This window comes from Meleagris gallopavo, chromosome 9, assembly GCF_000146605.3.
Source record: "Meleagris gallopavo isolate NT-WF06-2002-E0010 breed Aviagen turkey brand Nicholas breeding stock chromosome 9, Turkey_5.1, whole genome shotgun sequence".
Lineage (NCBI taxonomy): Eukaryota > Metazoa > Chordata > Aves > Galliformes > Phasianidae > Meleagris > Meleagris gallopavo.
In genome coordinates, this window is record NC_015019.2 from 10,866,172 (window position 1) to 10,880,085 (window position 13,914).

Below are 13,914 nucleotides of genomic sequence, written 5' to 3' on the forward strand. Positions count from 1 at the left end.
AATTTGGGGTGATTGGGTTCCCAAACACCACCCAGAATTTCCTCTCAAAATTTCAGCATGCCAGGTTCGTGTAAGGTTGTAGCAGAAAAAAGACTGGAGAAGGGAAAAGGAGTAAAAGCTAACTGCTTTATGCGGACAGGTAAGGCTGAGCTCTCACAGAAACACCAGCTATGCCCTTTGTGTCTGACAGAAAGCAATCAAGCCAAGGCCAGCTCACAGGAACCTTTGCCACTGCTTTGCGGCAGAGAGATTTCCACAAACAGCGGCTGGTTTGGTGGTTGGGTGTTTTTGTTTCTTGTTTGATTGTTTTTTTCATGAGACATTTTCTCTCAATTTGTCTTTCTCAAAAGGTCACTTTTAAAGACAGCAGCCCACTGGCGCCCATCACTCCAAGGCTCTGACAAGCCAGAGGAACTGCCAGACCACACTTTGCCTCCCAGCTACGTTCGATGCTCTTTTATTCTCCTAACAGAGAAGGCCACTGCACTATTAGAAACCCGAGAGCACCAGCACAAGGCAGGACTTTGCACAAGAGAGGCCTTGCAATTATGTTTTCTCCAAGGGAGATGCTACGGGAGCTGGTTGCCGTAGGAAATCTCAGAGTAGACATTCTCCAAGGGGAGGGAATACAGCTGCACTGGAGCTCCACCTAGATAACAGTGAGATCTGCAGTGAGCAAATGGAGTTCAGAGAGCAGAAGTTCTGCACACATGCAGATGGAGCAACGTCAGCTGCACTGTGAGCTCACGGAGCAGGGAAGAAAGCTGAATATGTAATGCTTGTTGGGGAATGCATGGCCGTGGCCCTAAGCAGACCCAACAGCAGGAGGTGAGAGCCCCGCGTGCAGCACGTTGCTCCTGGCAAACACATCAATGCCACTTCTCCGTGCACAGCGGTTGGGAATGGCAGTGCTGCTGATGGCATGTGCTAAGTGTTAATTACAGAATTCAGGCTCTCTGTGCTACTATCATTTTAGCTGGACTAATAACAACAACGGCTCATTGCGTTTTTGGTTATGTTGTTAAAAGTTTTAATTACAGCTGCGGTCCTCCCGTCATTCCCTTGGCAGAGACTCTCCTCGGGGCAAAGTGGGAGCTGACACTTGCTGCTCCCTTCCTGCAAAGGGGTGTTTGTGGGTCGGGGGCTGGGCTCACCCACTGCCTCTGCCCCACAAAGCCCTTCCGCAGCCATTCCCAGCCACAGGAGGATGCTGCAGGGCTGGGAACAAGAGTCAGGTATTGCTCCAGCCCTTCTGTCGGCCCCCAGCCCTTCCTTCCAGCCCCTGGCCACAGCCCCCAGCCTCTGTGCCCCCCCACCCAAGGCAAGCAGCAGTGCCTGCCTGCAGTCCTCCCTGGGGAGCTGCTCAGTGCAACATGCTGGCTTTTAATTTGCTTACCCGAGCAATAAAGCGGAAATGAGGAATAGCAGCTAATTAAAAGTATCGATTCATGTGGCATTCAAAAGCATGCAGAGAGGGCCAGGAGGGAAGGAGAGATGAGGGACCTGGAGCAGAAGAGGGGAAAAGAGGACTGCAGCCCTTCGGATGGGTGCACCTTGCTCCCTGGGACCTCTCACTATGGGGAAGATCTTTGTCCTGCAGCAGTCCCATTCCTACAGGGCACTGTCTCCAAAACACCAGGTCTTTTCTCTTCTGAAGTTCCCAAGCCTGCCATTACACCAGCCCTGTGCCAACACCAACTGAAGCTCACTATGCCCTAGGTATTTCTAAGAGTGATGGCGGGCAGACAAGGATCCTGGGATGGGGGAAGCACACACTGCTGCAGTGGCACAGCCTGCTTAAAGGTCACTGCTCACTGTCCCCTCTGACCTTCACATCTGTAAAACTGTGTGCAAACACACAAAATTCACTGCCTTTGTGATTCAGTTATAAACAGCCAAGCACACACAGTACGTCAACTGAGGAGAAGCTGCTGGAGGGATTAGAAGGCACCTTGGGGCAGCAGATCCAGACGGTTCCAATCTGGCTGGTCCACAGTTCATCCATCCTATACTTCAACAACCACTCTCCACTATGAGAGCATGGCTTTCAGTACCAAAATCTGTCTGCAGCTCCCATGGGAATGGAAAAAGGGAAGATGGAGGCCATCACTGCGGACTTGGGGCTCTACTTTGGGTTGGGTTTCTCTCAATAGAAACATCTGGTTCATTAGATGAGGCAGATGCTGAGACTGTCCATGTCTGGCCAGCACGTCTGTCTGCAGAGGAGGGCGTCAGCTGAATCCTTGCTTCTCAACAGGAGTTAGAACTTTGAGTTGTAATTAAAAAAACAAGTAGAGTGAAGAGCATCTTGACAGCTCTCTGCCAGTGACAGAGCTATGAATAGACTCAGAAGCACCTGCAGACATCCATGAGATGAGAAACCAATGCTCTTCTGCTCATTACTAAACGTCACCATCTCCCCACCCCTCCATCCCGTGAAGGTACCAACAGCTGTCCTCATGGAGTGGCAGAAGAGCCAAAAACATGGTCCCCATGATCCCACACACCAAGCAGATCCACCATGGCCTAGATCTGGGAACAGGGTCCCCAAGTGCAGCATCACCATCTGGGAACTACATCATCTTTGAGATCCCTTCCAACCCAAGCCATTCTGTGATTTATGATTCAGGATCACTCTTGCTTGGAGTGATCCTCAGGCAAGGACTTTTCTACTGCATATGCTCCAAAAACTCCTCAGAGAACTACCAGAGTACCTTCAAAACTCGTGATCTTTAGAACAGCCCTGGCAGCCTTTTCAGCAAGATTCACACCCACACCATGGGCACAGGGCCTGGAACATTCTTCAGCCTCCACCTTGAGTGTTTTCTGGGCTTCTTCTGAGCCCCAGGGAAAGCCACGGGGGATTGCATGTGCATACTCAGCCTCCTTCTATCCCCAGGAGGCAGCAACTGGTGGGGCAGGGCAGGAGAGGTGCTGGGAAGGTATTCCGAGTCTCTCCCTCCATCCCTCCAAGAGAGACAGACAAGAATGGCTTCACCTCCTGCTCACCCTGAGCCGCTGTCATGGTAACACATGTTCCCATTTGGGAAAAAATGGGTACTTCTGCTTGTTTGTCCAAGGAGGAGGCAGCACCCTGGTATTTCAAGCAGGGGAGGAGCAGGGAAGCAAGCAAGACAGTCAGAGGTGGATCATGGACAGGATAACCCAGACTGGCCACTCTGTGCTTCAGCAAGGCAAAGTTTACCGACACCACACCTGCAGGAGGGCTGCAGCACTCAGCCATTCCACCTCTGCTCCTCATGGCTGGGCGATGTGCCCCTGGGGCCAGAGATACTCTCTCCAGAGCACACTGAGAGCCTGCACTAAGGCTGACAGAAGACTTGAGCTCCACAGGACCAAAGAGGGCCTGAGCACCAACCAGGCTGTATGGCACAGCGGGTGCTCAGCAGTATTTCCTCCACAGGGCAGAGCCCGCATCAGTGAGTTAAGACTCAGTGAAACATCTCAGGAAGGTTTCTGTCTCTTACAAGTCCTTAGACACATAGGGCTGCAAACAACACTTCCATTGCTCAACCATAACAGACCCTTTGGCAGAGTTTGGAGCTTCAAGAGACAGCAGCTCAGCTGAACCTCAGCAGACACAGTGCAGTGAGGAAGAGCACTCAGGCTGAGGTTTCAGCCTACATACCAGATCCAAGGCTCCATCTGGAACCACTCTGCAATCCTAAAATCCAGTTGTCCAGGCCTATATGAACCTTGCTGACCTGACACTGGCTAACTTACCTCTCTGGAACAGGAGCAAAGCCAGGTTATTAGCCCGGTTGTCTAAGGAGAAGAGACCAGTTTGGAGCCCGTTCAGTTCACCAAACTGCCTCTTCATGAGCATCTTCAGAAGAACAAACAGCAGGTGGGCAGGAGTCATCCCCATTGTGTCCTGGCAGAACCTCTCCATTTCCCCAACTGTGAGATGTGCACTTACCTTTTCCACAGGCCCACAGGAGAGATTTTCTAGGTATCAGCTGGAGATGATTATTTCTTTCCTAGAAACAGTGTTCAGAGAGGAGAAGGAGAGCCCAATACCAAAAAAGCATTTATGGTTGATTCACCCAGCCTTTTTCTACAGCTCTGGTATAGCAGATTTGCAGAAATCTGCAGCAGAGGTCAGGGGGCTCCTCTGGCTCGACAGCACTGGAAGGAGCTGCCTGGCAATCCCCACGCCTCCCCCCTCTGCCCTCTCTGGAGGTAAAGCCGCAAAATATTTGCTCAGATTTGATGTCTTCTATTCACAACATACAGCTGAGTGAGAGCCTCTGTCGTACAGGGGATTACTTTTTTTTTCTTTTTTTTTCTTTTTTTTTTTTCAATAGGAGAGATCCAGCAGAAACAAAACTATAGATATTATATGGCCAAAAGAGTTTAATGGACCCTCAGCTTTTCCTCCTGGGTGCCAACCAGAGTGCACAGCCTTTGGCATCTCCAGGAGTGCCTTACAGGGAGACATTCATACTGCAGCCACCAGTAATGAGCAACCCCAGGGTGCATCTGCTGTGCCCCACGTGCTCTCTGCTGGGGATGCGGGCAGCCCAGCAGTGCAGCTGTGCCACTGTGCTCTTCTCTCCAGCATCTGCCTGTCGGCTCGCTGGAAAAATCATGGAGCTACTGCTAATTTCATTAGCAGGCCCATCAAGCGGTTCATCAATCTGTGATTTCCTGGCTTGCTGCCTCGAGAAAACAAACGGGATCTGCTCTGCATTCGGAAAGCCATCCTCCGGGGTAATTTGTCTGACAGCTTAAAGTTTCCCGAGTGATTATTATCTCGGATTAAAACTGAGGGGGGTGAGAGGAAGATTGGTTTTTTTTTTTCGTTTTCTCCAGCAAGAAGCGAAGATATCCCCTAAACTGTGAGCATCTCCCCCAGCCGGAGGCAGGAGCTGCCCCGCTTCGGACAGGAGCGCAGGCACAGCGCCGGGCCGCCCGCATCGCCCTGCAAACCCAGCGCAGGGAAAAGCAAACCCGGCTGCTCTGCCCGTCGGTACGGCGCCGTGCGGCGGTTCCGCGGCTCACAGCTCCCTCTCCCGGCCCAAGCGCAGCAGCCGCAGCCTCGCCTCCCTCCCGTCCCCCCGCGCCCGGGGTGGCTCACGGCTCTCGGTCTGAGCGGAGGGAGAAGCTGGGAGGGTTTGGTAGCGAAAGGGAAAGTCAGAGCAGAAGACAGTTCATCTCCAACCACAGTCAGCTTAGGTCTGACAGAAGCCTCTTCCCCTCCACCCCCCAAATTTCATCGAGGCAACCGAAAAAACATTATTGTGCTCTGAGTTCTAATTTTGGTAATTTAATCTTCCCTCTCTCAGAAATCCCAGAAAGCAAGGCCATCTCATTTCAAACAGAACATCATCCAAAATAAAGGAAGTCAGGCTCATTTTGGAGGGAAAAGAAAGGACGAAGCAAGTGTTCTCCATTTTCCACCAGGAGCCTTTGTGCTTTGGCATGCCCTCATCTGTCATCCCACTACTTTAGCCAAACTGTGAGTTGAATTTGACCCAGCACATGAATTTCCCAAGAATTTCCTTCTCTACCAGGCTTCCTCCTCTTTGGAAGCCTCTAGTGAAGGTGCTGAGCTTGCAGGGATTGCATGGCCTGCAATCTCACCTGCTTGCACCATGGACCCATAGGGCTTTGCCAGTGGCTGTGATGGTGTAAGGTTTTTCTCCTTGCACACTCATCCCCATGGCTGCCATTCATTTCTCCAGACAGCAACTGGCCCTAAACTCCCACCGACTACAAGAAAACCTCCCGCCTAAGAAAATAAATGTGTTCTACACTCTTTCTGAGCCACCCACAGTAAAGCGAATATGGGCACAGTTGGGTCCTATCACCGCTTTGTTCCTTAAAAATATGTCATTTCAGTCATACCCTTCCTGGCACATCCAGCCATCGTTAAATAGATGAGAGACAGCTGCTATCTTCATTTCTCTCACAGTGCAACAGACACTGTCATTCAACAAGGAGCAGTCTTCATATCCACACTGCACTCATCATCCGAGTCCTCTGTAGTCCAAATGGAAATCCCTCCACCACTGCAGCAGGAAAGCAGGAGGGAGTGCTGTTTCCTGGTAAGAGAGATGCTTGGGCTGCCCAGGTGTCTATGCTGGGGCGATTTGATGGCTGAGCACTGAATACAGCAGAAAGAACAGAGCAGTGGGCAGCTGCCTGCTCTTCCAGCTGGATGCCCAGCCTCGGAGTAAGAGGAGTAAGATGACCTGTGGGGTGACAGTGACCCAGACAAGCTTCCCTGTCTGCAGATATGAGAGGCACAAGTTGGACTTTCTCACTTGAGTCCAGGTACCCCCCCATCAAGGTTCACGTCCCACTTTCTACTAAGGCAAAAAGAAGAAGTGTGATTGACAGAGACCTTTTCCTGAAGCTGGAAGGAAACATCAGTAGTGGCATTAGCCATCCTCCTCTTCTTACTGACCCAAATCAGAGGTTTCACAAGAAATGAGACAAGATTGAGGAGGAGCTAGGACAGTTGCCTGATTTGGAGCCATCTCAGGAGCTGCCACTCAGTGGCAATGCTAAGAACATGAGAGAAGTCTTGTCAAGGCAGTCAAAGGTGCTGCCACGGGAAATAGAAACTGCCTCAGCACAAGGCAAGGCATCATCTAGCTGAGATCTGCACGCTCTCATTGCAACCCAGTAGGTGTAGCTTCACCCTCAACCTCAGACAGACTGTCTGAACTATCTGAGAAGAAGTCCTCCAGATCCTGCTGCCTCATTTGGGACTCCAGAACAGTGATGCGCTGCTTGAGCTTCATCTGGGCATCATTGTACTCTGTCAGGAGCCGTCCAAGGCGAGTGTGAAGTGTGTCCAGGTTCAAGGTCAGTCTGTCCAGCTTTTCTTCCACACTCTTCCCTTCCATGCTTTCTTCTTCAGCTGACTCATCCAGCAGGCCTTCCTTGCTAAGGATCTCCCGGCCACGTTCCTCCAAGACCTTTTTGGCATCGGGATACTCTGTGACCGCTTCCATTAGATCTTCCTTTGACAGGCAGAAAAGATCAGAGTAGCCCAAGCTACGGATGTTGGCTGTGCGCCTGTTGCCCATTTTGCTCCCTTTAATGTTCAGGATGCTGATCTCACCAAAGCAGCCGCCTGCAGTGAGCAAAGCATATTGCGTTGTTCCATCATCTGCCACCACGGCCAGCTTCCCCTCCTTGATGATGTACATCTCTTTTCCAATATCTCCCTTCCGGCAAATGTAATCCCCTGGGCTGAACACCTGAGGGCGAAGCTTCAGCACCAGCTCCACCAGTAGACCTGCCTCACAGTCCTGGAAAATCCTCACCTTCTTCAGTGTCTCCAGGTGAACGTTGATGGCAATCTCTGCCCTAAGCTTATCAGGAAGACTCTTGAGAACTTCCCGTTCATCTACTGCCTTCTTGTTGGTCCACAGGTAATCAAACCACTTGATGACTTTGGTTTCCATGTCTTTGCTCACCTTGCGGAACTGCATGTAGTGTTTAATGGCATCAATTTTTGCCTGGAACTCTGCTCTGGTGGCATTCATGTTGGATATCATGGACCCTACATTCCCCACAATGGTGGCAAAGATGAGGACACCGATGAGGAAATCAAAGATCACAAAGAGGTATTCTTCATCACGCACAGGAGGAGGGGTCTCTCCAATGGTAGTCAAAGTCAATGTAGACCAGTAGAGACAGTAGACATACTCCCGGGTGAGATACCCGTATTCAGGGTCTGTGACATTGGGATAGACCCAGGTATCTTCTCCAAAGCCTATGGCCTTGGAGATGGCATAGTAAATGCATGCATTCCAATGGATGATCACCAGGATATAAAGAACCAAGTTGCCGATGCGGAAGATGTTGGGGTAGCTGGTTCTGGTCTCTGTCCTGTCAAAGAACTCAAACATGCGGGAGAAGTGCAGCAGCCTGTTGAATCGCAGCTCAGGGCGGTGCAGTCCCACAGCGAAGTACACCACGTCTGTGGGTAGGATGGAGAGAACATCCAGCTTGAACTGTAAGGTGTAGATGTAGTTATCCCGTAATTTCTTCAGGTCCTTAACCAGAAGGCCCTGTTCCAAGAAACCTAACAGAGCAGGGAATGAGAGAATTATTTTGGCTTTTGTTACACTCTACGGCAGGCTTTGTAAGCACTTCTGATAAGTATTTCATGGTATGCCATGAAAATGCGTGCATATATACAATCCTCCAAACATTACCAGTTCCACCTGTAAGCCAAGTAGCTGGCTTACAAGCTTTTGTTATCAAGCATTTGGGAAAGGCCATGTAAAGATAATGCTCAGGAATTCACTCTGTTCGAGGAAGAAATAGGAACACAAAGGTTTTCCTTCTCCAGATCAGGAATTATTGCAGTTCCAGACAGAAGGTGTACAGCCACCTCCTCCATTCCAAGAGCATTAAATACTACCATTTTTCCATGTAGATAATTCACTAGCTGAACTTGTGCAAAATCAGAGATACAGACATTCAACTCTGCCCGAATACTAATAGTAATGTGGGTAATTTTGTACAATTATTCAAAGGTGAAATTAGAAGCCAGGATGATTAATCTTTCATTCTGAAACTTACCTCATTTCTCAGATCTTTAAATTAGACTCTTTCTCTGGAGACTTGCTTCATACTAGTAAGAACCAAGGTAGACAAAACCCTCCTTTTAATGGAACTGTAGATTAGGTCCCTCCACTTTTAGGATATTAGAACAAAGCATTCACAAGGCAGGATGCTCACCTGTGCGCAGGCGGATCACTATGTCCCCAGTGTAGATGCAGTCTGAGATGTAATCTAGCACCAGCCAGAGGACAACGTAAGTCTTCTGCAGGTCACTGAAGCAAGCCCTGCAGGATGAGGTGGTAAGACCAACAAATCTCTCTTCCAACCGAATATAGGCTGATTCTTTCCTTTAGCTTCCCACCACCCCACAGTCATCAGCACAGCTGTCTGAGCCTCACCTGAGTCACAACAAGGAGGTGAAGATGAGGGCTAGAGGAGACAGGAGCCCTGCAACATCCCAGCTCACCTGGCCACAAGCAAGCACCAGTTGTAGAGAACAGGAACAGCAATGACGGCCAGCCAGCGGTAATACCAGTCCCCTGCAGGGTCCACCACAAAGGACTGCCATTTCTTCCTGGAAGCAGAGAGAGGCCAGAGCTGGCAATGCGTGAATAAAGGGCTAAACATAGAAAATAGGGTTGGAAGGAACCAGCCGCGTCATCCCCTTCATCCTTTGCACTAGCCTGGATCAAACAGCTGCAGCCCGACTGCCAGTCTGTAAGCTAAATCCAGTCCCAGGAGTGATAAGTAAAAATGTCCCACATTGTTTAAGTTCCTTTATCCCCAAAGTAATGTTCATTAGCATAGCAGAAGAGAAACCACAGCATGGCAAAGCAGAGCAGGTGGCCTCCGTGAGCCGCAGAGGCAGAGCCAGAAGCAGATGTATGGGAGTGGGTGACCAGAAAACTTCTGTTAGATGACCTTGCCTCTCCTAAATGAGGCATGGATTGGAGCCAGACAGATCTGAGAGAAGAAGATTAATTAGAGCGGGAAGGAAAGCTTGCTGCACACCAGAGGGAGCACCACGGGGCTGCCCAAGCCCCAGAGCGGTGGCCGGCATCACAGAGCTGCCATCCCACACCGCCTGCCTGCCTGCTCAGCCCTCTGTCCAGCCTTTGAACTGCTCCCAATCATTTGATCCTGCTCATCTTGGGGTTCTGAGATAAGATGCATGTGCTCCCCTGGCCAGATCTCACTGGAGGAGCTGGGGAACAGGAACTCTGCAGCTGGACTGATAGGCTCAGCCACTACCACCAGCTAGGGCAAAATACCTCCCCCTGCATCCTCACCTCCCTTCCAGCTCTGGAATGTGCAAAGCTCCCTCCAGCAATAGGAAAAACAACCTACTTGCCAGCACATTCTCTGCGCTCACCCCGCTGCTTCCGACAGCTTCAAAAGCAGATGTGTGCCTTGAAGCCTCCACCAGTGGTGTGCCAGGTGGGACTGGAGCTCAGAGCAGGGCCAGCAGTGCTCCTTCACTCTCCCTCTGGGTGCAACCCTGAACCATGTGTTTCTCCCCACATTACAGGAGTAAACAGTTGTGTTTTGCTCAGGACAGGATTGATGTGCAGCTTAAATATTTTCTGAGAAAGGGACCCCTTGCTCTCTGAGACATAAGGTAACTGGCATCTGGGAAACACCAACTCACCTGCAACCAGCCAGCACTGCTGTAATACTGCATCACAAGTACTAATGTACTAATGTAGCAATGATAATCATGTTGGTAGTTTCAGTTTTAAGTCACCAATGCCATCATCTCCCCAGGAGAGCTGTGGTAGTCTCCCTTCTGAAGTCTGTGGGGCAGCACCAAATGCACACACACCCCCAGCCCAGGGACCTTTATCTTATCCCTTCAGCAGGGATTTACAGGCTGTAGGGTGATGGCACTAAGCTCTACTGTCCCATCCCCTGCAGATACCTTGCAGAGTGCAGCTTTTCCCAGGGAGCCATAGGCACGGAGCAGCCTTCTCAGCACACATCAGCTCCTCTCCCTCCAGTAATTAACAAGCTCCTTTTCACCTCGCAGAGCAGAGCGCTTTTTTTTCCATGACTAGCAACAGCCCTGATACAAGGCTCAGATACTTGCCTCCTATAGAAAAGGATCATTTCTTGGTGTTTTAATTACCGTGTACAACGGTAGGGTCCAGACTAGTCCGTGAGCTTTGCCCCTTAATTAGCCAGCAGAAGAAAAGCCAGGTTATTGCTTTTCACCGGCAGTGCAAGCTGAGGAGATGAAAGCACTGGGTCTGAATGAGCCTTTTCAAAAAGCTGCCGTCACGGTGTCTGCCCTGAAAGGCGGGGAGACAGGCAACAAACGCACTCCCTTCATCTCCCTTCCTCCTGCAATGATGAATGAGGCTGGAGGTGCCCACTGGTTTGTGCTCGCCTTGGCATCCAGCGTGGACTCTCCATGTCCCCTGGCTCCTCACATGCACAGCTGCCAGTGCAGCTTTTTGCAGTCCCATCTTGGCTCAGATGCCAGCAGAGCACAGCGGAGCCCTCCCGCTGCTGCCACCCTGTCCCTGGGCAGAGCTGAGCCCACTGCCTGTGGGACACCTGCCCCTCTCCCATCACTGCTGGCACAGCATCGCATGTGGCCAATCTTCAGCCCAGGGAGGCTGCGTCACAGGGAAGGGCCCTACTTTTTGGTTTTCTCCTCGGCCTCCTCATCCTCTGGATCGCTGCTGGCATCAGCAGGCACTGTCTGCAGCTCAGGGCCTTGGAAGCGCTCAAGGAAGGGGTCTGGCCTCTGCTGCTCCTCCTGCAAGCTCTTGCTGGCCCAGTCCCGCAGCACCAGCACAAGCCTGACAATCCTAAATGGGGGAGAGAGGCAGAGTCAGGAGCTGCCCACACAGAGAGGAGAAAGCAAAGGTTTGTGACAAAAGCCCGGTCAAAGCCAGGCACAAAAGATTCAGACAAGAGCCTATGCAACAGCTCTCCAGCTTCGTTCCATGCTCTGGAAATGCATAGGACCCGACCCTGCCCTGGAGCCTAGTCCCAAACCGCTACCTGGCCAGGGCTCGTCTGCCTTGGAAAGGGGGGGCAGCTGGCTGCTCCCCCCCATATGCAGGAGTTCCTCTGCGCAGCTCCAAGGTCTCATCCTGGGTCAAGCGGGTCCTGCAGTGGGGAGAAGGGAGGGCCATGGCTTCACTGCGCATCTCAATCCAGCACACACCCTACTGGGTGAACCAGGGGAAGCAGACAGCTGGGATGCGCCATTGTGCCCTGAGACTCAGCCCTGCCCCACCAATGCCACCCTCTCCTGAGCCATCCTGACCTGCTCGTGCTGAGCTCTGTGCTCTGTGCATCAGTCCTGGCTCTGGTTGGTAGGGATGGGCAGGGGCCAGGCAGCTGCAGGCCATTACTTCTTGCCATCATCCTTCCAGCGAGCTGCCCCAAGGACCTAGGAAGAGCAAAGAGCAGGAGCTCGGGGGGCAAGAGGCAGTGTATGGTGTGAGCACTGAGTTATGGTACAGCACCAGAGGAAAGAGAGGCAAAGCCTAACCCCATGTTTTTCATGTAGCTCTCACTGCAGAGCCCTGTGAGGCATTGTACTCTCCCCAGGAGGCCCTACATCTGCCCCTGAAAGATGCTCTCCCCACCACCTGGGCTCCTCAGCCATTGCCAGGGCAACAGCATCTGTAGCACTGTGCCCTAGTGACGAGCTGCAGCTCTCCTACAGCCAAAAGGTGAGAAAACAGCCCCCAGGAGGGATGGGAGAGCATAACCACCGAGGGGGGAGATGCTGTACACACAGCAGCACAAGATGGGCTTAGCATGTACAAGACCCTTGCATCTGAGCAGCCCGCCCATTGAGCCCCTCCACGACCCTGCAGCCATGGGCACATGAGCAAAGCAGGCTCCTGGGGACAGCTTACCAGCGCTCTCCCACAGCAAATCCCACTGATGATGAACTGCATGGTCAGGGACAATGCCTTGCACGGCCCTGCCCACGTCACCATTACGCACACACATTGTGGTGGTCGGGGACTACACACGCAGAGCTGCCCACAAACCCAGCCACCTCCCCACAGTGACAGAGCCACCACCAAGATGCCAACACCACCCACTTACGAGCCTGATGTCCCTCGAGGCCTCCAGCAAGCTAGCAGGGGTCGGCAGGGGGCATCTCCTCATAGAAGCCTCAGCAAACGCCACAGCCACGTGGCTGCAGAGGGGTCCCCCACCTGCCCAGGACAGGTGATGCACAGTGTGTGTGTCCCCTCACTGCAGCACACTCCTGGCCCCTGGGCTCCTTCAATGCCCCAAGCAGCACAGTGTGCGTCAGAGTGGTCAGCCACAGCAGCTTTGTACCCAGGGATCAAAGGCGAGGAGGGACACTGCTCCCTCCCACGCATCCCTTTCTTCCCCACCAACCCTCCCTCCCCTCCATCCAATTACCTGTTCTCAGGCAGCAGGAAGCCGCATTTGCTTCTCAGAGAAGGAATCCCGGAGAAGAGAGCTGCAGAGTTTGATGATGATCACTGGTGTCTGCCTTGTTGTTTTGCACACAGAGTCACTCTGACAAACAGAACGCTTGCATCCCCAAGACAATAAGGAAGGGGTTAACTTTTATTCTTTCCTTCTCACATCCAACTGTATGCAGCGATTGAAGCTGGGTCAGTTCTTTCCATGGGTGCAGATTCAAGCACATCATTCAAGTGTGATCTGAGAGCACCAGCATCCAGGGTCCATTCAGCACCAAAACTTTACCTTTTCTTCCTTCAAAGCTTCATTCCCCACCTCATTGAAAATCTTGGTAGCAGTGAGCTTGAATAGATGTGGAACTTCTGCACCCTCGGCTAGCAGCACTGGAAGGACACACCACCTTCCTTTGTCCCCATGCCACAGAACCAGGAACAGGCCAGAAGCAGTGGCAGCAGCTTGTTTCCCTTCCCACCTCTCTTTTTGCTCCTTGTCTGGGATGTGGGAGCTCCAGGAGCCTCACTGCTTCTGTCCCTTTGGTGCACACCACACACCTCCCTCCAGTGCCAGATTGCACGAGCTGCCTCTTTTCTAAGCACGTTGTTGTGGCAGCCTCCCCAGGGGACACCCAGCACTCCCACATGTACCTGCCTGGGACAACGAAGGAGGAAATCTGCAGATGCACAGCAGATGCACAAAGGAGCAGGGCAGCATCCTGCTGCCAAGGGGAAAACCTCAGCCACCCCAAACCAGGGGCACAGGAGACACATCCAGCACACATAGAGTTTATTAAAATATGCACTTCATGGGTCAGTGTTTCTAGATTTAAAGAAGGACTTGTGCCTCAGGTACAGGACTGGGATTTGACCCAGCAGCAGCTCAGCACCACACAGCCCTTTGCTCAAACCTCCCCCCAGTGGGAGGGGGGAGAGAATCAGG

The 13,914-nt window shown here is 51.9% G+C and overlaps 1 protein-coding gene across 1 annotated transcript; it reads right to left on the bottom strand.

The window, feature by feature from the left end:
* Positions 1 to 4,344: 4,344 nt before the first annotated feature.
* On the bottom strand, positions 4,345 to 13,818 carry LOC100543783 (cyclic nucleotide gated channel subunit alpha 2). The gene is made up of 6 exons (XM_019618214.2): positions 11,828 to 13,818; positions 11,560 to 11,667; positions 11,193 to 11,363; positions 9,017 to 9,124; positions 8,728 to 8,834; positions 4,345 to 8,065 (listed from the first exon to the last, which is right to left on the bottom strand). The coding sequence occupies exons 1-6, from the start codon at positions 11,926 to 11,928 to the stop codon at positions 6,642 to 6,644; spliced, it is 2,019 nt and encodes a 672-aa protein (XP_019473759.1). The 5' UTR covers positions 11,929 to 13,818; the 3' UTR covers positions 4,345 to 6,641.
* Positions 13,819 to 13,914: the final 96 nt, after the last annotated feature.